We start from the raw sequence: 26,177 nt of genomic DNA, 5'->3' as shown, positions 1-26,177 counted from the left end.
AGAAAAACAATATTTGGCTTTAAACTTTAATAATGTGATTGGAAAACCTTTTTACCTTTTAATTGCCATATTGCTACCTTCCGACTACTTAAATATATCCATTGTTTTTATACTTGTTGATCCTGCCAGTAAAATTTACTATGGTCAGTTTTCTGCCAAAGGGTAACAACGTTGTAATGTGTCTGTGAAAATATGCACAGCATTGTCACCTTCCACTATGCTGCAGCTGTCACACTGCCTCTCCTAGCAGTGGATTAGCATTGAGTAAGAGTCTGGCCACTCTAACAGCTGCCATTCTACTAATAACCTTGACCCTCATCATTGTTAATGGACAAACACCGCTTTCCTAGAGCATTCAGCGCCATTTAACTGACCCAATAAGAAGTGCAGAAAGGGCTGTTGGGAATTAAAGTCCAAGGCATTGGCAAAATATCACCTGGAAATGATGTTCACAGCACTGCTTATGCCCTTCCACAGCCACTGTCATGCAGAGTAAAGAGCTGAAAGAGAATCATCATGTGACCCTGTCAAAAACTGACTGAGACCACATTAACATTATACTCTCTATGCAATACCATTTGCAGTTAGTGTTCATTTTGCTTGACAACTGCTTCAACTAGTGTGCTTAGGCCTAGGAAGCTGTTTATTGATTTCTACCAAGACATGAATTACAAGTAAACTGCTGTCAATTACTTTACATTTAAATTAGTTTTATTTTTAATTTATTGCCAAATCAGGTATCAAGTTTTCAGAAGTAACGTGAAATACGATCCTAGAAACAACAAACTTTGGAAAGTCTTTTGATTGCTAGGTTTTTGTTTTGTTTTTTGGTATAAGTTTACTAGATAATTATGTTTTGATGAAGATTTGTGAAAAAGGTGCAATGATTTATGGCATTTTTTTTTCTATTGCTTTCATGTTAGCAAGCTCTAGAAAACAGTGGGCTGTCATCAATTCCAGTTGTACCACTTCCCAGTGACACAAGTCAAGCCAAGACAACCGATCAAGAAATCGAATGTCTTTCAAGCCAGCAAATGGACTGTAATGACCAGGAGCCTGGGGCGGTTCAAGAAGATCAGGATAAGACGGAGAAGTCTGAGAAAAGGATATTTAAAAAAAAATCTCCATTCACGCCAGGTAGTACTGTGACTGAGACAAATAATACAAGAAAACTTTCTAAGTCTAAAGTAATTCTTTACAAACCTGGATGAGGCAAACTGGGCATTTTGATTAAATATTGCTAAAGCAGAAGTTGTCTGTAGCGAAGACTGCAGGCAAGATCAAGCAGAGCCAGTGCTGTAGCCAGCTGAAATTACTGTACATACATATCCTCAAATGTTACTGTAATGCCGCGTACACATGAGTCGAATGTCTGACAGAAAGTCAGACGGAAGCTTTTCATCGTATATTCCGATCATGTGTATGCCTCATCTGACTTTTTTTTTCAAAAATTCTGACGGACCTAGAAATTAAACATGTTCTAAATATTTCTGTTCCGACGGACCAAAACGATGCATGCTCTGAAGCAAGCACGACACGGAAGCTATTGGCTACTGGGTATTGAACTTCCTTTTTCTAGTCCAGTCGTACGTGGTGTACGTCACCACGTTCTTAACGATTGGACTTTGGTGCGATCATGTGTACGCAAGACAGTTTCAGCAGAACTCCGTCAGGAAAACCTTTAGAGTTTATTCTGACGGGAAAACCGGTCGTGTGTACAGAGCATAAAGGTTAAGCTTAGAAGATTTAGCACATGGTCCCATCATGAGAACCTCCCTTCTAACACCTTCCATGTATACACATTTAAACTTTGTTAGAGATGGTTCTGTGGGGCAAGACCATGTACTGAAGCTTGTTGGATGATTATGGTTTTGATTTTCATTTAGATCTGAGCAAGGTTTCATTTATTTTAATGTATAGTGGTGTTAGCTTCTTTTTACGGATACTCTTGAACAGTCATATATCATCTCTTACTGTCCACGTAACACATATGTGCAGTGGCAAAAGGATGTGCCTACACTCTGCCTCTGCACGTATGTGTCAAATGAACAGCTCAGGTTTTTGTGCTGAGAGTGCACTCACTGAGCACTCCCAGCACAGAGACCCAGCTGTCAAAGGCATCTCTTGGCCCTCACTAATGAGTAAGACTTATTCCCCATCATGTGACCACTGAGAGCCAATCACACTGGTCTCATGATCGCTAATCCTTCCCATCCCTTGGGTGTAAAGACCCTGTTAACTCCGTTAAAGGGATGCCAGGGATAGACGGAAAGGAGTTGATAAACTTTTAGAAAGTCATTTTACACATTTAAAAATCTTTCTAAGCTTCATCATACGGCTTAAAACAACCCCAAGGTTGTGTCTGATTGTCCAATTTAGAAAAGTAAAGCAACACTAATCCCAAAAATCACTTTCTCAGTTCAGCTTAGAAAAAAAATAAAACCCAATTGGTTCTTTTGGGCAGCTGTTTCTCATTGGTAGACTCAGGTTCTTTAATTTTACTGGATTATTTCTATCTTCATTATGCTATGTGGCCATCTTGACACAATTGTTGTGATTTTATCACTGTGATGAGTTTATGAATAATTCAATTGATCACAACTGACTAACAAAGATGTCCTTAGTTTCAGGATCAGTCCGAGAGGAAAGTGGAGTCCGATGGCATGTGTGTACATACTGCGCAAAGGAATTTAAGAAGCCCAGTGACTTGGTGCGGCACATTCGTATTCACACACATGAGAAGCCATTCAAATGCCTGCAGTGCTTCCGGGCCTTCGCTGTGAAAAGCACCCTCACTGCTCATATCAAGACACACACTGGCATTAAAGCTTTTAAATGTGACTTTTGCATGAAATGTTTTTCTACCTCTGGAAGTTTGAAGGTTCATATACGCCTACACACTGGTAAGTTATTGTAATTTGGTTTCCGTTGTCTGATATTTTCCAGGTGAATGGTGTGATAAGTTCAGTGCTGGAACAAGGTCCTTTAGCACTCAAAGTAAAAGGCCAAGGTGCACCGCCCTCATGAGCTGCAAAACTATACTAACGGCTTAGGTTGCAGGTCCATCCCTTTTTTCACCCTTTTCCTGCTGAAGTTCCCAAGATGGCCACCTCTTCTGCTTACCACTCAGCCTGGCCCTGGATAAGTTATTGTGTAATATACAGAGTTACTGAGTTGGTAATGCACAGAAAAAGCTCATCATCAAATCTAATAACTTTCAGATGATTTAACTTTTTGTGATGCTTATAACTACTATTCACATCATATTGGGCCATTTTCTGATTACTATGGTATGCTAGTTGGGATAACCTAATCAAAAACTAAACAGAGAAGTGGGGAAAAGTGTTCAACCTCTTAGAAGTTTTTATGAGGGATACGTGGTCCCCTAAGTGCCCTCATCAAAATATTTTTTTTTTTATTATTACTAATAATTTTGTTGCATGATATAAAAAAATGTTTGTTTCCCAGATTGAGAACAGATAACATTTGGAGATGAACAAGCAGTCCTAGGTGTGACAGAGGTGTGACTTTAGCAGCTGGGTTTCCTGGTATTGTATAAGCCATTAGGTGTGTGACACAATTGTTTGGCTTTAGAATTTTGTCTGTTCTAATGGGGCAGACCAGGGCCTGAAAGAAGCCCACATGTAATAAAAAAATTCCACACAAATATACACAATTGATCAGTTTTGACTTGGGGCCCTTTCACACAGACGTGTCTGATTACGGGCTCAGCTTTGCTCAGCGGGGGATCGCTCCGTAAATCCCAGCTGAGCAGGCACATGACAGGTCTGTCTCTGCACACTGTGCAGGGACCGACCTGTCAGAGCGCCACTCTCCTCTATGGGGGATCGGATGAACACAGACTGTAGAGTCTGTTTTCATCCGGTCTGCAGACGGAGGGAAAAATAGGGTTTTCCTCCGTCACACTTTAGCGGATCTGAACGGGTCGGATGTCAACCGACATGTCACCGCTGACATCCGTCGCTCCATAGAGGTCTATGGAGCGTCCATTCAGGTCCGCCTATAAAACTGACAGGCGGACTTGAACGGTCTGCCCGTGTGAAAGGGGCCTTGAGTTGGTCTGATATTTTGATTTCCATAAAACAGATTGATGGATAGACTGTTGACTAAACTGCTCCTTTGTTTTTGGAGACAATGCAAGAAGGGGAGGATCTGTGCATACAGGATCAAACAGTCTTTTTGCACAATACAGGGGATTAACCCCTTAGGTCCACAGTGAGCATAACAAGCATGCTTTACTGCATATACAGACTGATTTTACTGATGTGGGTTTAGTAACACTTTAAGGCTATAACTGTAATGTGTTTTGGTGAGATGCTTTTTCCATTGAAACCAATAGACACACATCAAAATGCATGTTAACAGACATTGTAACATGCATTAAAATACATATCATTGCACCACAGAACACATGAATGTGTTTTCTTCTTTTCCCCTGATGTGTGCTTTAACACATTATGCCCATAGAATTTCAATTCACGTACCTTTAATTGGAAAACGCATGGGGCCAAAATGCACAAGCTCCTTTGAAATTTAGGCTGGCCATACATGTGTGAGTTTCACCCATTGAACAAGAGACCTCTAAATTATTCCTCCATCCAGTCTAAACAGTATGAATGAAGGAAACTTCTCTGTCAGCTATTGTATTTAGAAAGCCACGGCACCCATGGCTGACAGAATGGCTGAACAGTTTCAGGTCAGGCAACAATGTTCCACCCAGATCCTTTGAATAAAGGTGACTGAAAAATCGACTTTTGTAATGCTGTGTGGTGCTGCCAGGGCCACCCACGGCTCAAATTTAGAATAATTCAGTGGAAATTGGATGAAATTTGAGCCATGTTTGGCAGGCACCTACAAAAAATGCACTACTGGTGGGGATTGAGGACAGGTGTGGGAAACTGTGTTATAACAAATATTTATCGTCTAGTGTTTTGTGTACATTTATTATGTTGTACATCCTTATTAAAGCTCCATTCAAACTTGTATGACTCCAAAGTTGCGCCAACTTTGGAGTGCAATTTTGGATGGATGCAACTAGGATACGACTTTGGCTTTGACCAGTGATAATGGACAACTGTTGCATACAAGTTGCATTATATAACATTGAGGTATGACTTTCATGCAACTTCTGAGGATTGAAGTTTATGGCCCTCAAGATGAATGAAAGTCGAACCATAGTAGTGTATGAACTACTTTGAAGTGGCTGCACCTTTAACCACTTGCTTACTGGGCACTTAAACCCCCCTCCTGCCCAGACCAATTTTCAGCTTTCAGCGCTGATGCACTTTGAATGACAATTGCGCGGCCATACAACACTGTACCCAAATGAAATTTTTATCATTTTTTTTCCCACAAATAGAGCTTTCTTTTGGTGGTATTTAATTACAGCTGGGAGTTTTATTTTTTGCTAAACAAACAAAAAAAGATGCAAAAAAAAAAAAAAAAATCATGTTTAATACTTTGTTATAAAATTTAGCAAACGGGTCATTTTTCTCCTTCATTGAAATGCGCTGAGGAGGCGGCACTGGTGGGCACTGATAGGCTGCACTGATAGGCACAGTTAAGGCGACACTAATAGGCACAGATAAGGTGGCACTGATAGGCACAGATGAGACAGTACTGATGGGCACAGATAAGGCGGCACAGATGGGCACTGATGGGTGGCACTGATGGGTGGCACGGATGGGTGGCACCAAGGGGCACTGATAGGTACCACTGATAGATGGGACTGATGGGCGGCACTGATGGGCGGCACTGATGGGCACTGGTAGATGACACTGATGGGCACAGATATGTGGCAATGAGGTGCAGCAATGTTTTTGAGGCAGATTGTGGGCACTGATAGGTGGCACTGTGGGCACTGATGTATGGCACTGTGGGTACTGATGTATGGCACTGATGTATGGCACTGCTGGGTGGCACTATGGGCACTGCTGGGTGGCACTTTTTTAATTATCTGGGGGTTACTGGCAGGAGGCAGGTGGGCACTGATACACTGGCCGTGATCGGGACTGATGTCCCGATCACGGCCGCCGGTGATCGGCTTTTTTTTTCTCTCCTGGCGCTGTCAGTGCGAGGAGGAGAAATAGCCGATTACCGGCTCTGTTTTGTCACATGATCAGCTGTCATTGGCTGACAGCTGATCACGTGGTAAGGGGTCGGGATCGACCCCCTGCTCGGATCCGTGATCAGGCGAGTTCCATAGACTCGCCGATCACAGAGCGCGCCGCTCGTGCCCCTCAGGGGGTGCGCAGGCCGCTCGTGCACGGGACGACGTCAATAGACGTAGTCCCGGCAAAGCAGGTCCGTGCTGTAGCCGTCATTCGGCTATAGCGCGGATCTCAAGAGGTTAAGTCAAGCATATATGAATAGGTATCATTGGAAAACATGGGGAATGACAAGTCACACAAGTATGAATGAATACTTATTGATTTAGTATTGCGCATGATTGTATGTATGTATGATTGAGCAGTATGCAGTGTTATCTACACTAACAACCAAATATGATAAACCAGTCTGAAAATGTGCATGTTCAGTTCATGAAAATATAAAAATGTTTTTTTTGTTAGTTTATATGTTTTATGTAGGATGTTACAGTATGTTAGTACAGATATTGGTAAACCACTGTAAAATAGGCATTTGTGAATTCAGGTTATACTTTAAAGTAGTGTTAAACCCTCATCATTTTGTAGCTTACTACACTAAGCACAATAAAATAAAATTCCAAATAAACTATTTGTTAAAATCCTACCCCAGCACTAGCAGTTTACAACTTTCTTGCTGCCACTCCTGTTCTCTAAGTTCTAACTTCCTGAACTTCCAGTCTTCACAACAAAGAGCTAACAATGGGCAATGTAGTCTCCAGTTAATCTGTTAGCCTAGGCCAGGGGTCTGCAAACTTTCTAAACAAAGGACTTTCGACCTTACGGGGGCCAAACTGTGGTCATTGGGAGTAGATAATGTCCCAGCGTCAGTGGGAAATGTTTACTATTAGGGGAGAAGTAGTGTCCCATCATTGGGATCAGTGGGAGAAATAGTGCCCCATCTTTGGTATCAGTGGGCGAACTAGTGCCCCATCAGTGGGAGGAATAGTGCCCCATTATTGGTGTCATTCGGAGGAATAGTAACCCATCATTGGTGTCAGTGGGAGGAATATTCCCAATCATTGGTGTCAGTGGGAGTATAGTGCCCCATTGTTGGTGTCAGTGGGAGTAACAGTGCCCCATCATTGCTGTCAGTGGGAGGAATAGTGTCCCATCATTGGTCTCAGTGGGAGAAATAGTGCCCCATTATTGGTGTCAGTGGGAGGAACAGTACCCTATCATTGGTGTCAGTGGGAGGAATAGTGCCCCATTGTTGGTGTGAATGTTAGGAACAGTGCTCCATCATTGGTGTCAGTGGGGGGAAAAGTGGCCCATCTTTAGTGTCAATGAGAGGAAAAGTGGCCCATTGTTGATATCATTGGCAGGAATAGTGCCCCATCATTGGTGTCAGTGGCAGGAATAGTGCCCCATCATTGGTGTCAATGGCAGGAATAGTGCCCCATCATTGGTGTCAGTAAGAGGAATAGTGGCCCATTGTTGGTATCATTGGCAGGAATAGTGCCCCATCATTGGTGTCAGTGGAAGGAATAGTGGCCCATCATTGATATCAGTAGGAAGATTAGTGCCCCATCATTGATATCAGTGAAAAGAATAGGGGCCCATTGTTTATGTTGGTGAAATGAATAGTGCACCAAGGGCCAGATAAAGGCAAGCAAAGCTCCGCAGTTTGGAGACCACTGGCCTAGGCTATAAGCAGGGCTTTTTTTCAGCGGGAACGCAGGGGAACGCAGTTCCGGCACCTCCAGCAATGAATGTATGTAATGGAAAGGAGTGCTGGAGGGTCTATTGGTGCTGGCTGCTTGGGGAATCTATTGTCACTAGTAAGGATCTATTTTTGCATGGGGGTCTATTCTTGCTGGGTAGGTCTATTGTTGCTGGTGGGGGTCAATTGTTGCTGGAAGGGATCTAATGTCGATTGTTGCTCTGTTTTTTTTTTGTGTGGGGGAGAATTGTTGCTGGGTGGAGACAGTCTATTGTGTATGGGATCTATTGTTTTGGGGGGGGGGGGGTCTACTGTTGCTGGGGTGGGGTCCATTGTTGCTTACAACAGGGATTCTATTTTACTGTCTTGTTATCATTAACAAATTCTGTTATCATTAACAAATCACTTAGTAGTACAAAATTATACTTGGTTCTGCATTCTCTAAAAGGGGTAGTACTGGGAGCTATGTAGAAGGTGGAACCAAGGGACATTGCTCAGAGGTGGGTAGGGGGCATAAACGACGGCTGACTCAGAAGGCAGGAGTTCCTGTACCTATTCTCTGAGAAAAAAAAACCCTGTATGTTTCTACTAATACACACAGCATAGGGAGACACAACTCTAGTCCCTGTATGCAAGTTTGTCTCCAGAGGACACTGCAAGGGAAAGGAGCCATCTTGAAACGGGAAACCTGGGCAGCAGTCATGGCCCCAGCTTAAACTCAAACATAGGTAAGGATTAAAAGGTAATGAATCTGCATACTTGGTGGTTAAATCAACTGCTGAAAGTGCTAAAAAGTGCTTCCCAAAATGGCGGAGAATATGTAACAATAATGTCTATTTCCCATGTCTGCTTTTTGTTTTCAGGTTTGTTCCACTAAGCTTTAGTCAAAGCCTAGTTGTCTAGATTCTCTGTTACATGTGTATTTAAAGTAGTACAGTGCTGTTAGTGCAAACCCATATTCGTGCAATTCTGTAGTTAACCTAGTTTGAGTTTAACCACTTCAGCTCCGGAAGTTGTACCCCCCTTCCTGACCAGGTAATTTTTTCCTGTACGGCACTGCGTTACTTTAATCACTTCTGGACCGCCCACTGTCGTTATACGTTGGTACTTTGAAGAGGCATATCGTCGTTATGGCAGCAGCTAGCTGCCCAGTATCCTCTTCTTCAGTGGGTGGTCCACTTCAAGATAAAAGTGGTCTCTGCAGTGGATTCACCGTGAGATCACTTTTATCGGTGGCGGCAATCATATCCTTTTCCTAGCCTGACATGGAGACGAGTGAGGGGAAGATGGCCCCCACCCATCTCCATATCATTGCAGGGGGGAAGTGACATCAAAACGTTACTTCCACCTATAGCTCTGAAAGTTAATTTTTTTTTTATTGCATTTTAATGTAAATGTGAGATCTGAGATGTTTTTGACCCTGGATCTCATATTTAAGAGGTCCTGTCATGCTTTTTTCTATTACAAGGGGTGCTTACATTCCTTGTAATAGGAATAAAATTGACACAATTTTTATTTATTAAAAGAACAGTGTAAAAATAAAAGGAAAAATAAATAAGATTTTATTTTTTTATAAATGCGCCCCTTCCCGATGAGCTTGCGTGCAGAAGGAAATACACACATGAGTAGTGCCTGCATATGAAAACGGTGTTCAAACCACACATGTGAGTTATTGCCGCGATCGGTAGAGCGTGAGCAATAATTTTAGCAATAGACCTCCTCTGTAACTCAAAAATGCAACCTGTAGAATTTTTTAAACGTCGCCTATGGAGATTTTTAAGGGTAAAAGTTTGTCGCCATTCCACGAGTGGGCGCAATTTTGAAGCGTGACATGTGGGTATCAATTTACTCGACCTAAGATTATTGTTCACAATATTAAAAAAAAATTGGGCTAACTTTACTGTTAACCTATTTTTTAATTAAAAAAAGTATATTCCAAAAAAAGTGCACTTGTAAGACCGCTGCGCAAATACGGTGGGACAGAAAGTATTGCAATGACATTGCAATTGCCATTTTATTCTCTAGGGTGTTAGAAAAAAATGTATAATGTTTGGGGGTTCTAAGTAATTTGCGAGCAAAAAAAACTGTTTTTAACTTGTAGACAACAAATCTCAGAAAGAGGCCCGGTCCTTAAGTGGTTAACTGACAATTGTGCGTTTGCATGACGCTGTACCCAAATAAAATTGATGTCATTTTTTCCCCACAAATAGAGCTTTCTTTTGGTAGTATTTGATAATCTCTGCGGTTTTTATTTTTTGCGCTTTAAACAAAAAAAGAGCGACAATTTTGAAAAAAAAAACACCTATATTTTTTACTTTCTGATATAAAACACATCCAATAAAAAATGTAAAAAATCGAATTTATTCATTAATTTAGGCCAATATGTATTCTGCTACATATTTTTGGTAAAAATAAAAAAATCCCAATAGGCGTATATTGATTGGTTTGCACAAAAGTTATAGCGTTTACAACTATGGGATTTATGGAATTTTTTATATATTTTTTACCGTATATATCCTCCAGGGGTAAAATCCTCCAACTGCAGTCAGTCCCAGGATACCCCTGAAAATGGCAAATTGTATGGAATTGAGTGGTTATAAAAAAACACCATAATCTTATAACCAAGTGATTGGAAGTATTTCCCCTCTCTGTGACAGTACCACAAACACACAAGGGCTGCCCTGTGACAGCAGCCCCTGTTAAAAAAAAATAAAAAAAAATGATGTCACTTTTATTTCTATTACAAGAAATGTAAATATCCCTTAATAGAATAGCAGTAATAGAAAAAAAGCATGACAGGACCTCTTAAATATGAGATCTAGGGTCAAAAAGACCTCAGATCTCATATTTACACTAAAATGCAACAATAATAAAAAATAAAATGTTGCTTTAAGAGCTATGACGTTTTGATGTCACTTCCGCCCTGTAGTGGTATAGAGATGGTTGTGGGGGCTATCTTCCCCTCACTTGCCTCCATACCAAGCCAGGGAAAGGACCCAATCGCCTCTGCCGCTACCAACCGCTTCAGTAAGCGGCGAAGGACACCGGAGAGCGGCGGGAGGGGGGCCCCTCTCCCGCTGCCAATTTAAAAGTGATCTCACAGCGAATCCACTGCAGAGACCACTTTTATCTGAAACCAGAGCACTCACTGAAGAAGAGGATACCAGGGCTATGGCAGCTAGCTGCTGCCATAACAACGATATCCTGCTTCAAAGTGGTTAAGGGTCAAAGTTTGTCGCCATTCCACGAGTGGGCGCAATTTTGAAGCGTGACATGTTGAGTATCAATTTACTCAGCGTAACATTACTATCTTTCACAATATAATTTTTTTTTCAGATTTCAGTGCTATCACATTTTGTATGACAATTGTGCTGTCATGCAACACTGCACCCAAATTTAATTTTTGTCATTGTTTTGAGACAGATGGAACTTTATTTTGGTGGTATGGGTTTTTATTTTTTGCTAAATAAACAAAAAAAGACAGTAAATTTTGAAAATAAACACGTTTTTCTTAGTGTCTGTTATAAAATTTTGCAAATAAGTAATTTTTCTTTTTCACTGATGTGCATTGTTGAGGCTGCACTGATGGGGCTGCACTGATTATCGGTGTAAATACTGTACTTACAGATCGGCTCTCCTTTCCTCACACGCTGGGTATGTGAGGAAAGAAAAGCCGATAACAGACAGTAAGTTCCAAAGTCTGTTTACATCTGTGACTGCTGTGATTGGGCACGTCTGATCACATGGTAAAGGGCCGCTGTTATTGGCCCTTTACCCCAATCTGTGATCAGCTGTGGCCAAAGCACACAGCGATCACAGAGTGTGCCCAATGCATGCCTTAAGGGGCGAGCACCAGTCACACACGTGGGAGGATGTCCATGGACATCCTCCCAGAACTGGATGTTCTAACGGCTGTAGTGCAGGCGTGAAGTGGCTAAACACTGTTCATGTGTATTTGATGCAAAATAAAAACACGCTGGACTGCATCTCGTGGGCACCAGCCCTAAAAGCGGAGAAGCACAGACTACTGCTGGAATGAGTCAGCTGCTCTGTATCTTTTACTAGATTAGAATTAGATGAACTTCCTCCACAAACACTCCTATAACAGTAGTTCACGAAGTACAGTGCCTAGAACGACAATAAGCGTTACGCTCCATAGAGTTGGGCTTTATGGCAGAGTAGCCAGAAGAAAGCCATTACTTTCAACAAAAAAACAAAATGGCACGTTTTGAGTTTGCAAAAAGGCAGGTGGGAGACTCCCAAAATGTATGGAGGAAGGTGTTCTGGTCTGATGAGACTAAAATTTTACTTTGTAGCCATCAAAGAAAAAGCTATGTCTGGCGCAAACCCAACACATCACATCACCCAAAGAACACCATCCCCAGTGAAACATGGTGGTGGCAGCATCATGCTGTGGGGATGTTTTTCAGCAGTCGGGACTGGGAAGCTGGTCAGAGTTGAGGGAAAGATAGATGGTGCTAAATATTCTGATTTGAGGCTAGGATGAAGGCTCACCTTCCAGCAGGACAATGACCCCAAACACACTGCTAAAGCAACACTTGAGTGGTTTAAGGGGAAACATGTAAATGTGTTGGAATGATCAAGTCAAAGCCCAGACCATAATCCAATAGAAAATCTGTGGTCAGACTTAGACTGCTGTTCACAAGTGTAAACTATCCAACTTGAAGGAGCTGGAGCAGTTTTGCAAGGAGGAATGGGCACAAATCTCAGTGGTAAGATGTGGCAAGCTCATAGAGACTTATCCAAAGCGACTTGGAGCTGTGATAGCTGCAAAAGGTGGCTCTACAATGTATTGACTTTAGGGGGGTGAATGGTTATGCACATTGATTTTTTCTGTTATTTTGTCCTATTTGTTTGCTTCACAATAAAATAAATCTTCAAAGATGTGGACGTGTTCTGTTAATTAAATTATGCAAATCCTCAAACAATCCATGTTAATTCCAGGTTGTGAGGCAACAAAACACAAAAATGCCAAGGGGGTGAATACTTTTGGAAGGCACTGTATATAAGAGAAGAATTTATGTGTAAAATAAAATTCTTAAGAAAATGACAATTACAAATTATTTTCAAGTTTTGAAAACCTTGCTTTTGGCCACAGAATGGCAGGAATGATGGAATAAGAATATCCGCTGCTTTAGAGGAAAATTGATTATTTAATTTGCCTTATAAGTATGCTATTAGTCTGTCAGAGAACATGGTATGAGAGGAAAACAGCTCTGTTGTTTCTCAAGTAGCAGCTATATTAACCACTTGACCACTGGGCACTTAAACCCCCTTCCTAACCAGACAAATTTTCAGCTTTCGGTGCTCTCACATTTTGAATGAAAATTACTCAGTCATGCAACACTGTACTCAAATGAAATTTTGTCCTTTTTCACACAAATTGAGCTTTCTCTTGGTGGTATTTAATCACCACTGGGTTTTTAATTTTTTGCGCTATTAATCAAAAAGGACTGAAAATTTGGTAAAAAAAATAATTATTTGTTTCTTTTAAAATTTATTGCAGAGTATTGCACAGTGTTGCAGAGTATTGCACAGTACCGCAGATTATTGGCACTGAGCAGCATTGTGGGCACTTGACATCCAGCCCACAGCGCTGCTGCCATCTCTCCTTCTCTCCCCTCTCACTGTACCGATCGGTACAGAGAAGGGAGGGAGGAATCTGCGTCATGACGTGAAGCACGGTTTGTTTACAAGTGATCGCTCTGTCATTTGACAGAGCAATCATGTGGTAAACGGCTGCTATGAGCGGCCGTTTACCGTGATCCGTGATGGCCCAGGGGGCGTGCGGGAGCAAGATTCTGGGAGGACTTCCCACGGATGTTCACCCAGAATAAGCCGATCGCGACGTAGCCGTCTTTCAGCTATGGCCCGGTCAGCATGTGGTTAAGGTGTCTTTTGTTAAAGAAAACTTGTGCAGCATTTTGGGTAACTTAACCAAAAATAATATATGTATTTACAGTTCAGGTTAGCCAAAGTTGTGGAGCTATCGAAGATTTTTTTTTTTTTACGTCAATCTCCAGTCAACTTCAGCTAACAGACTACATTATTTTAGAGCAAGGAAGGTTTAGGTTTACATTGTTGTCTTGGGGAGATTTTCCTTCACTTCCTTCAGGATAGAAAAGAAGGGAAATCTCTCCTATTGGAACACAAGCTAAAACATATTCTCAGTAAAATAAGTTAGGTTAAAAGTTCAATGTTTTCTTTGCTGCCAGTGCCCCTACCTGTCCTTTTGACAATTGCTCCTTGACATTTTTTGTCTTGATGTCACAAGGAAAGAAAGTGAGGGAAGATCTCTCTCCATGAGAGAAAAGAAAAAAAACTTTCCCCCATTCTATCTAAAACTTAAAAAAAAAACTGCTGTAATAAATTTGACTGATCTGTTTTATAATTTCTATTAATTTCTACTTTCAGTGTTAAAGTTTTTTCAATAATTCTTTGTAACAATGGTGACAAATATGTTAACCACTTGCTTACTGGGCACTTAAACCCCCCTCCTGCCCAGACCAATTTTCAACTTTCAGCTCTGTCACTCTTTGAATGACAATTGCGCGGTCAGCAACACTGTACCCAAATTAAATTTTTTTAATTTTTTTCACACAAATGGAGCTTTCTTTTGGTGGTATTTAATCACCACTGTTTTTTTTTTTTTTGCTTTACAAACCAAAAAATACAGAAAATGTAGAAAAAAAAATCATATTTTATATTTTGTTATAAAATGTTGCAACCAGGTCATTTTCTCCTTCATTGATGTGCACTGATGAGGAAGCACTGATAGGCTGCACAGATAAGGCGGTACTGATGGGGACAGATAAAGCGGTACTGATGGGCACAGATAAGGCGGGAACTGATGCCCACTGATAAGATGGCACTGGTGGCTGGCACTGATGGGGGGCACTGATGAGCACGGGTAGGTACCACTGATAGGTGTCACTGATGGGCACTGGTAGGTGACGCTGATGGGCAGCACTGTTGATGAGGCATTGGTAAGTGGCACTGGTAGGTGGTGCAGGTGGCACTGGCAGGTGGCACAGATGTGCTGGCGGCTGCTCTCCTTGATCGGGACCGATGTCCCTCTGACAGCCGCCAGTGATTGGCTTTTTTTTTTTCTCCTCAGGCTATCATGGTTCCCTCAATGAACTGTAGCTCATCAATGCTGGCAGCACTCATGCAGCCCCAGACCTTGACACTCCCACCACCATGCTTGACTATAGGAAAGACACACTTGTGTTTGTACTCCTCACCTGGTTGCCGCCACACAAGCTTAACACCATCTAAACCAAATACGTTTATCTTGGTCTCATCAGAACACAGGACATGGTTCCAGTAATCCATATCCTTAGTCTACTTGTCTTCAGCATCTTTAGAAGAGGCTTCCACCTGGGACAACAGCCATGCAGATCAATTTGATGGGTTAGGTTGTGTGTAATGTATGGTCTGAGCACTGACAGGATGACCCCCCACCCCTTCAACATCTGCAGCAATGCTGGCAGCACTAATATGTCTATTTCTGAATTACAACCTCTGGATATGATGCTGTGCATTTATTTGGTCGACCATGGAGAGGCCTGTTCTGAGTAGAGCCCGTCCTGTTAAACTGCTGTATGGTCTTGGCCACTGTGCTGCAGCTCAGTTTCAGGGTCCTAGCAATCTTCTTATAGCCTAGGCCAGTGATGGCGAACCTTGGCACCCCAGATGTTTTGGAACTACATTTCCCATGATGCTCTGACACTCTGTAGTGTACTGGAGCATCATGGGAAATGTAGTTCCAAAACATCTGGGGTGCCAAGGTTCGCCATCACTGGCCTAGGCCATCTTTATGTAGCGCAATAATTCTTTTTTCAAATCCACCGTGTTCTTTGCCATGAGGTGCCATGAGTGAGGGTGACAACACCAAATTTAACACACCTGCTCCCCATTCACACCTGAGACTTTGTAACACTAATGAGTCACATAACACCGGGGAGGGACAATGGCTAATTGGGCCCAATTTGGACACTAAAAAATAGCGTTTTACTGCCCACGCTATGGGCGGTGTGGTGTGAAAGGGGTGTTACAGGGAAGACACACAACAATAAAAACTGACAGGTGGTCTAATCCCTCTCCAGCCTAGTCTAAACTAAAAACATTTTGCCTTTAGTTATACTTTAACTGCTAGCAGGCCAGCCGGCAGGTTGGCACGGCTGCGCAAATCGCCGTAGCTGTAAGTCGCTCCTTTAAGACATCACAGCAGGCTCGCTCATGCTGGGCACCTGTGATCGCTTGTGATAGAGCGAGAATCGGGATCTGTGTGTGTAAACACACAAATCCTGGTTCTCTCTTGGGAGAGGAGACAGATCGTGTGTTCATGCGAATTATGAACACCGACCGGTCTACTCCCCTAGTCAGTCCCACCCCCCCCCCCTACAGTTAGAACACACTTAGGCAACACAGTTAACCCCTTGATCACCGCTGGTGTTAACCCCTTCCCTGCCAGTGACATTTATACAGTAATTAGTGGCTATTTTAAGCTCTGATCACTGTAGAAGTGCCAAGGGTCTCAAAATAGTGTCAAGTGTCCGATCTGTCCACCGCAGTGTCGCAGTCTTGATAAAATGACAGATCGCCACCATTACTAGTAAAAAAAAAAAAAAAATAATAATTACATAAATCGATGCCCTATTTTGTAGACGCAATAACTTTTGCGCAAACCAATCAATATACGCTTATTGTGATTTTTAAAAAGATTTTTTTTTACCAGAAATATGTAGAAGAATATATATCAGCCTAAACTGACGAAGAAATAATTTTTTTTAATTTTTTTGGGGATATTTATTATAGCAAAAAGTACAAAATATTGTGTTTTTTTTCAAAATTGTCGATCTTTTTTTGTTTATAGAGAAAAAAAAAATACCGCAGAGGTGATCAAATACCACCAAAAGAAAGCTCTATTTGTGGGGAAAAATGGACATACATTTTGTTTGGGTACAACTTCTTACGGTGGCGCAGTGCCGTATCGCAAAAAATGGCCTGGTCAGAAAGGGGGCAAATCCTTCTGGGGCTGAATTGGTTAAGTCCGATATGCATCCCCTGCAACAAAAATTTCATTTTTTGGTGAGATTCGCCCAAATGGAACACACATCTAATAGGCCACTTTCCTCATTAGAGCCGCGCAGGTGCAGCACCCACTTGATAATTCTAAAACCACTCCCATACATGTTCACTGTTCACATGGACAAACAAACAGCCATTTTTTCAGAATAAGAAAAAGTAGGAATCTGCAGCAAAGTTTGTTAAAATCCTTGCATTGTACATTGATCACTCAGAGGGGAATGCTTCTAGACTCAAAGGTGGAAACATATATGGTAACCACTGTACTTGTAATTGAGGAGTGTGTTTTGCACCTGTATATAAATGTTGCTATTATCTCGATAAAGTGATCGATAAAGTGATCCTCCATGTCCTTAAACTGGGTGGCTAGATATTTGGAATGCAACTAAAGCTGCCTATAGATGTCTTTTTTTTTCATTGGTGCACATTTAGCAGATATTCATGTATATGCAAGGAGTGTTTACTACTGCTTTAATGCTTGGTCACACTTTCCCAAAATACTGACTCTTATCAAACGTGTTTATAGCATTAATGTGTGTTGATGAGCGTTTAATGAGCATTAAGAAATGCTGTGAAGAATAGGGCTTTGTGCACATCAACATGAGGACAAGGTGCTTTGGGGTGCCCCCAAGCACCCCCTACCCTCAACATGGGGATGTGGCCTGGTATGGTTCGGGGGAGGCTTGCTATCAATTATTTTTTTACATTCAACAGGCAGCTGAGAAGACCCCTAACAGCTGATGACTCATCAGTTGTTAAGGATGCAGTGGCTCGCTTCCAGGCCTGCCCGTTAGCAACCGGCTAAAATTCACTCTGTACCCAATGCACTGCAACCGCATGCTGGTGCGGCTGTGGCACGTTTCCATAGACTTGAATGTGAGGCATTGAAGCACTTCAAACGCTTCCTGACTCAACATGAGGCTTTAATTTTGAAGGGAAGCGACCTACCGCTAATGTTTCATATTTTAATAATGTGAACAGCACTGAGTGCTTGCTGTCTATTGTATCATTTGCATAGGCGTTTGAGGGGCATTTTTAATGCCACTCAAATGCCTGCTTTTAATGCAAGTGTGAACTTACCCTTAAGAAGTGCTGGTATCTTTTTGTTCTGTGTGGTCCTATTCCAATTTGTTGAAGATAATCTTTCAAAGATACAGTGAACACATAGGTGACAATGCACAGCACTGCAGCACTCATTCCCATGTGTATTTAGATGTAAAAGTTGACCCTGAATGTGTTCTTTGTGGATGATACATTTGTATTTAAATAGAATTTTGATTAACCAGGGAAGGTAACATCAATTCTCCAGTTAGAACTGTGTTTTTTTGCAATGTTTTGTGATATGAAAATATGTTAATGAGAAAGTTCAAAAATATACAAAAATGTAATTGCTTTCATCTCTAAAAATGTCACAGACGAACAAGCACTTTTTTTTCTTCTTTGCTTTGGGCATTGTGCAGAAGAGGAAAGTACATTTTTAAAATGGAACATCATATAAAGTATTACAACACATAACGATGCAATCCATTACCATACGGCTGCAAACGACAGAAAGATTAATCCCCAAGTCCCTCTCATTCGGAATAATCAATTTTTTTGTATTATTGTGTTTTTTCTAATCAGGTGTTAGGCCTTTTGCTTGTCCTCATTGTGAAAAGAAATTTCGTACTTCGGGACACAGAAAAACTCACATAGCTTCACATTTTAAACAGTGTGAGCTACGGAGATTACGTCAGCAGCGCAAGCCTGGTAAAGTGCGTACTGGGAAGAACAATGTCCCCGTGGCAGAAATTCCATTGCAGGAGCCTATACTCATCACAGATTTGGGTAAGCGATAATATTAGGGAAGGTGTACGATTCTGTGAGTGGTAATTTTCTTTGTATTCCATTATGTACCTTTTTTCAAAATATACTGTATCACAGGACACCTTTACCTTATTACTCAACAAATGTAGATTTTTTTTAGTAGATCCATCTAGTTCAGCCTATGTGTTTGTATTTGCATGTTTTTTGTTTTCCAACAATTCCAATAGCCCTGTGAATTCTGCTTCTTGAGGAAGACACGTAAACGTGTTTTGAATTGGTCAACGCTCAGCTAGTACTACTTCTTGGTGGAAGGATTTCCAAATTTTTACTGCTCTAAGAGTAAAGATCCCTTTCCTCAATTTAAGGTTAAACCTCCTTTCTTTTAACCTCAAATCGTGGGTGCGTGTCCACATCAGTGACCTTAGACCAAACCGTTTATTAGAGTACTGGAGTCATCTTTGATATATTTGTAAATTTTTAAAAGTGGGTCTAAATGCTGAAGGTTTTTTACCTTCAAGCATTCTATGCATGCATGAATGCATTAATTCAATGCAATCCTAATGACATCCCAAACGCAAGTCACAAAACACAGTGCATTTGTTGACACCAGATCGCATTGGGTTCATGGTAAAAAATGACCATGTGATTCGGTTTCAATGTGGTTCCAAAAATGCTGCATGCAGGTCGTGCGATGCAGTACGATTTTTAAAATGAATAATTCAATATGAATTGCATGAGAATTTAAAGTGGTTGTAAACCCTTACAACACACTTTGACCTACAGGTAAGCCTAGATTAAGGCTTACCTGCTTGCGCCGTAGACAGCGGCGCACAGGTGCACTGAGCGCGGCATTTCCAACAACGGAGCTGCCGCGCGCATTGGCTCCCGTGCGCATGCGCGGGAGTGACCTCATTGCGGCTTCGCCGAATGACAGCTGCGGAGCTGCGAGACCCCACCGAGAAGATGGATGCTCCGGACTACAGGAGACAGCGGTGACATCGCTGGCTCCTGTGTCAGGTAAGTGACACATAATGGGCTACTATGCGATGCATAGTAGTCCATTATGCTTTGCCTTTGTAGGGAATGAAAGAGGAAGTAAACTCATCAGGGTTTACTTCCTCTTGAACAGCAATGTGGTGCGGTTCACATGCTGTTCATAGTGTAAACCAAGCCTAAGCCCTTGTACACACGGTCGGAGAATCCGTCAGAATGTGTCCTATCGGACCGTGTCGTCGGATAATCCGACTGTGTGTGGTATGCATCGGACTGATTCTGTCGGAATATCCGTCAGACCCAATTTTCCAACATGTTGAAAATATTTCCCCACCAACTGGGCCGGTCGGACATACTCCGATCATGTGTAGCGAATTTTGATTGGACCAAGTGCCACGCATGCTCAGATCAAATTCCTACATCAAAGCTATTGGCTACTAGCCTGAATGTAGTCCCATCGTAACGAAATTACGTCATCACATGAAAGATCAGATTTTTCGTCAACTTAGTCCGACCGTGTGTATGCAACAGTTTCGGACAAGATCCGACGGAGAAAATCCGACGGATTTGGTTGTCGAAATCTCCGACCGTGTGTACAGGGGCTAAGAGCAGTGCAGGCAGAAATATAAATTCTTTCTTTTTAGTTGAGTAGAGGTCAGTCCGAATTCCTGATTGGTCTCTATCCCTGTTGAAGATTTACCCTCACTTCCTTCTGTTGTCAAACCATTGTAATTTCTGTAGAAACTGAGGCAAAATCGCTCTAAATTTCAATACACGCATTACAAGGCGATTTGTACAATCTCCTTTAGCTCTACCAATAACTATGTAGTGCAAGAGCCGGCCCAATTAGATACACATTGTTTGGATAGAGGAGGTTGATTTGATTTATAAATGTAATATAACAAAGTTTATGGTACAATAATTGTATGATCACATTGCACCATGTAAAAGCGGCCCTTATGCCCCGTACACACGAGCGGACTTTTCAACATCCAAACTCCGACGGACTGAGTCCGTCAGACTATTCGATCGTGTGTGGGCTGCAACGGACTTTTGATTCGCCAAAGTCTGACGGACTTTAGAAATGAAGCATGCTTCAAATTTTCCCGACGGAACTCCGCCGGACCCGGTCCCCTTCGAAAAATCCGCTCGTGTGTATGCTACTCCGACGGACTAAAACCGACGCTAGGGCAGCTATTGGCTACTGGCTATGAACTTCCTTATTCGAATCCAGTCGTACGTCATCACGTTCGACTCCGTCGGAGTTTGGTGTGATGGTGTGTGTCCAAGTCCGTTCGGTCGAAAAGTCCGCCAGAACTCCGTCGGAACTCCGGCGGAACTCCTTTGGAGGTCTGTCGGACATAAGTCCTCTCGTGTGTACGCGGCCTTACAGTGCATTGGATAGAAATAAAAACCAGACAGTGGTTCTAATCATTCCTAACACTAAATTCATAAATTAAAATGGCTGTGAAGCTAAACTGGTTAATAAGCCCAAATACATGAACATATAGTGAGGGGGAAAAAGTATTTGACCCTGCTGATTTTGTACATTTGCCCACTGACCAAGAAACGATCAGTCTATAATTTTAATGGTAGGTTTATTTAAACAGTGAGGGACAAAATAACAAAAAAAAAAAATCCAAAATGCATTTCATAAAAGTAGTGGTGCACCAAAATTTTGACCGCCAAAAATTATTGGCCGAAAACTGTGTTTTTTCATTTGACCGAATGAAAACAGCCAATATCGAAAGGGGGTGTGGTCTGCCCCAGGTGCTGCCCATTGCCGCCCAGTCCTCCACTCCCTCCTCTACTCGCAGCAATCTCTGTGTTTCACTGAGCTGAATTGCCTGGCTACACTAACAATGTTCCTCCTCCTGTGATAGACTGCACACTGATCCAATGGTGGGACATCGAATCAGCGTGATGTGATTATAGATATATATATATATATAGATATATATATATATATATATATATATATATAATATTGCCACTGATGCGGCGACAGGCAGGACGCACATGATGGGCACTGGTAAAGCTGCTGGGCATACATGATGTGCACTGGTAAAGCTGCTGTGCATACATGATGGGCACTGGTAAAGCTGCTGGGCATACATGATGGGCACTGGTAAAGCTGCTGGGCATACATGATGGGCACTGGTAAAGCTGCAGTCTCTGACCATCTCCGGTATCAGGTCTGCAGTCTCCGACCATCTCCTGTATCATGTCTGCAGTCTCCGACCATCTCCTGTATCATGTCTGCAGTCTCTGACCATCTCCTGTATCATGTCTGCAGTCTCTGACCATCTCCTGTATCATGTCTGCAGTCTCTGACCATCTCCTGTATCATGTCTGCAGACTCTGACCATCTCCTGTATCATGTCTGCAGACTCTGACCATCTCCTGTATCATGTCTACAGTCTCTGACCATCTCCTGTATCATGTCTGCAGGCTCTGACCATCTCCTGTATCATGTCTACAGTCTCTGACCATCTCCTATATCATGTCTGCAGGCTCTCACCACCTTCTGTATCATATCTGCTAGAGGTGCATCGAATGGAAATTTTGCTAATACTATTAGCAATGTGTTTAAGAAAAGATTTCAGATATGATACAAGAGATGGCCAGAGACTGCAGACTGCATTTTTCTTGAACATTCTGTGAGGGGTTAGCTCGGCAGCGGGTGTGTGTGACCCCCTGGATGGGTTCACAACACAAAATCAGGCACAGCAGACAGCGTTGTAGGTGCAAAAAACAAAAGATGCGGTTTATTTATGCTACATGCAGTGATACATATAACAGCCAAACAAAAATAAAACATGAAAATAAATCCTGGTCAGCTTGACCTCTAACTACACACTTAGATTCCCTGTCTAACAACTGAGTGCAGCCTTGTGCTGCACCAGTCCCTGTCTCTGTTGTAGAGGTTTTGCCACACAGGCGTTAACTCACTGCACAGAACAGAACAGATATCACACTCCCCAGTCTATACAACACAAAACTGGTTCCAGGATGGAGCATCTCCCTAAGCATGCTGGGGTTTTTTGTAGAGGTCTTAATGAGCCCACTTACTTCAGCTGGGCTCATTAACTCTTCCCCTCTAATTGTAAAAGTCTTCATAAAGGCTGAATCTAGGGCACACATATTTCTCATCCTGGATACAACCAGGTGACTTTACCTGCGTGCTGCCACATACCCCCCCCTCTTGTTTCAACCTTGGGGTTGTAACACAAGCAGTCAGACACGCATGTATCCGAGACAAAGCATCCACATTCCCCATTTTAACACCAGGGCGATGCTTAACTGTAAAGTTAAATTCTTGTAGGGCCAGGAACCACCTATTTACCCTTCTATTGGTCTCCTTGTTCTGAGCCATCCACTTTAAAGGAGCGTGATCAGTCACCAGGTCAAAGTGCCTACCTAGCAGATAGTACCGAAGGGAATCTAGAGCCCACTTCACTGCTAAACATTCCTTCTCAATCGTGGCGTAATTTACCTCATGGGACTTCAACTTCCTGCTGAGGTAAATGACTGGGTGCTCTTCCCCGTTCCAGACCTGGGATAACACTGCTCCTAACCCAACGTCTGATGCATCAGTTTGTACAACAAAGTCCTTAGAGAAGTCTGGTGAGTACAACACTGGCTGGCTACATAAGGCTGTTTTTAAGGACTGAAATGCTTCTTCAGCCTCTGGGGACCATTTAACCATAACAGACTCTTTCCCTTTTGCTAGGTTGGTGAGGGGCACAGCCTGAGAAGCAAAATGGGGAATGAATCGTCGATAATAGCCAGCGATTCCCAGAAAGGCTCGTACCTGTTTCTTGCTGTTGGGACGTGGCCAACTCTGTATGGCCTCGACTTTATTGACTTGGGGTTTTATCACCCCCCTCCCAATAGTGTACCCAAGATATTTGGCCTCCTCCTGTCCAATGGTACACTTCTTTGGATTGGCCGTAAACCCAGCTTCCCAGATAGTCTAGGACTGCTTGTACTTTTGGCAAATGTGAGACCCAGTCTGTGCTATGGATAATCACATCATCCAGGTAAGCTGCAGCATATTTCTGATGGGGCCTCAGAATCTTATCCATTTTCCGCTGGAATGTTGCCGGTGCATTCTGTAACCCAAACGGCATTCTCTTATATTGGAATGCCCCATCTGGGGTTACAAACGCAGTTTTCTCCTTGGCCGACTCAGCCAGGGGAATTTGCCAATACCCTTTGGTGAGATCAAGAGTTGTCATATATCGGGCTGTTCCCAGCCGGTCAATCAACTCATCTATACGCGGCATGGGGTAGGTGTCAAATTTTGTAACTTTATTTAATTGTCGAAAATCGTTACAAAACCGCCAGCTCCCATCAGGTTTGGGCACTAGTACGATAGGACTGGACCAGTCACTCTGGGACTCCTCTATCACACCCAATTCCAGCACCCTTTGAACCTCCCCACTTATTGCCTCCCGTGGGGCCTCTGGTATTCTATAAGGTTTTAGTTTTACCCTTTCTCCTGGCGGGGTGATAATGTCATGCTCTACGCCAAATGTTTGTCCCGGCAGCTCAGAAAAAATCTCTTTGTTACGAAGTACAAACTCTTTAACCTCCTGTTGTTGGGCTTTCGATAAGGTGTCTGCTATTCCAACCTCAGGAACTAAGCAATCAGGCTGTGCTTGTGACAAAGTCTCTGCGACTAGGGATTCCCTATCCCTCCAGGCTTTCAGCAGATTGACGTGATAGATCTGCTCCAGCTTTCGCCTTCCTGGCTGTCTAACCCTGTAGTTCACCTCACTAATTTTTTCAATTACTTCGTATGGACCTTGCCATTTGGCCAGAAATTTGCTTTCAACCGTAGGGACTAGCACCAAGACCCTATCCCCCGGGGAAAAAGTACGGGTCTTGGCCCCATGGTTGTACACTCTCTGCTGTACTAACTGCGCTTGGGTCAAATGTTCCTTTACGATTGGCATTACCTGTGCAATTCTATCTTGCATCAGGGCGACATGCTCAATCACACTCCTGTGAGGAGAACTCTCATTTTCCCAAGTTTCCTTGGCGATATCCAGCAGCCCTCTTGGGTGTCTCCCATAGAGCAACTCGAAGGGTGAGAAACCCGTAGAGGATTGGGGTACCTCCCTAATGGCAAACATTAGATAGGGTATTAGACAGTCCCAATTCTTTCCATCTCTATCCACCACCTTCTTTAACATTTGTTTAAGGGTTTTGTTGAATCTTTCAACCAACCCATCTGTTTGGGGGTGATACACAGATGTACGCAATTGCGTCCCTTTGTACAACTTGCATAATTCTTTCATAACCCGGGACATAAAGGGTGTACCTTGGTCCGTAAGCAGTTCCTTACAAATACCCACGCGGCTAAAAACAAGAGATAGCTCTTTGGCTATGGTTTTGGCCGAGGTATTTCGGAGAGGAATTGCTTCCGGATAACGGGTGGCATAGTCCAATATAACCAAAATGTACTGATGCCCCCTGGCGGACTTCATTATCGGACCTACCAAATCCATTGCGATCCTTTCAAAGGGGACCTCAATGATAGGAAGAGGTACCAGCGGGTTACGGAAATGTGGCATAGGTGCCGACTTCTGACACACAGGGCAGGAGGAACAATAATTTTCTATTTCCTTCATGACCCCAGGCCAATAGAATCTCTGCAATACCCTCTCTCTGGTTTTCTCTGTCCCCAGATGACCTCCCAGAATGTGCCCATGAGCCAATTCTAACACCAACTTCCTGTAAGGTTTGGGCACTACAAGTTGCTCAATGGTTTCTTCTGCCCTTTGAGCCACTCGATACAGCAGGTCCCTTTCCATAGTGAAGTAAGGATAAGGGCAAGTCTTATCTGGGTTCACTAACTCGCCATCTATTTTCACCACATTTTCCTGTGCCTTTATTAGGGTGGGGTCTTTTAACTGTTCTGTGGCAAAATTTTCCCTGTGAACCTCAAGATCCGAAAACTCCACAGACGGCATGTTTTCATCTGAGGATGTTGGCTCCTCCCCAGTTTCTCGAGTTTCCCCCGCCAATACCGACAAGGGAAATTCAGGAGAGTCCTCACCACTCCCAGAGGAATTCTGGTCATCTTCCTGGTTTATAGGGGTACCAGTGGGGGGCTCAGGACAATCCCAGAGTTCCCAGAATTTTGGAAAATCCCTTCCCACAATAGCATCATGTGGTAAGTGAGACACTAACCCCACCTGATGAGAGAGGTTACCTTTGGGGGTCTCAAAAAACACTGAAGTTACAGAATACTCTCGGGTGTCCCCATGCACACAAATAACAGCCACCCTGTTCTTCCCAGAGACCTCTGTAGTAACTAATTCAGCTTTTATCAATGTTACCAGGCTACCTGAATCCAGCAACACATCAACATTTCTACCATTAATACACATTTTACATAAATGTTTCTCAGGTCCCCGAATGGCAGTGCA

At 42.7% G+C, this 26,177-nt stretch overlaps 1 protein-coding gene across 1 annotated transcript in view; it reads left to right on the top strand.

Annotated features, from left to right (window-relative positions):
- ZNF236 (zinc finger protein 236) overlaps positions 1-26,177 on the top strand; it is a 336,247-nt gene that overhangs the window by 85,132 nt on the left and 224,938 nt on the right. The window contains exons 10-12 of the mRNA XM_077492345.1: positions 924-1,137; positions 2,625-2,903; positions 18,562-18,765. Coding sequence (XP_077348471.1) covers positions 924-1,137; positions 2,625-2,903; positions 18,562-18,765 — 697 coding nt within the window. The remainder of the gene's footprint in view (positions 1-923; positions 1,138-2,624; positions 2,904-18,561; positions 18,766-26,177) is intronic.

Source organism: Lithobates pipiens, unplaced genomic scaffold (assembly GCF_037356315.1).
Source record: "Lithobates pipiens isolate NorthernLeopardFrog02 unplaced genomic scaffold, aLitPip1_a1.2 Scaffold_19, whole genome shotgun sequence".
NCBI lineage: Eukaryota > Metazoa > Chordata > Amphibia > Anura > Ranidae > Lithobates > Lithobates pipiens.
This window is presented reverse-complemented; position numbering and strand designations above follow the sequence as displayed.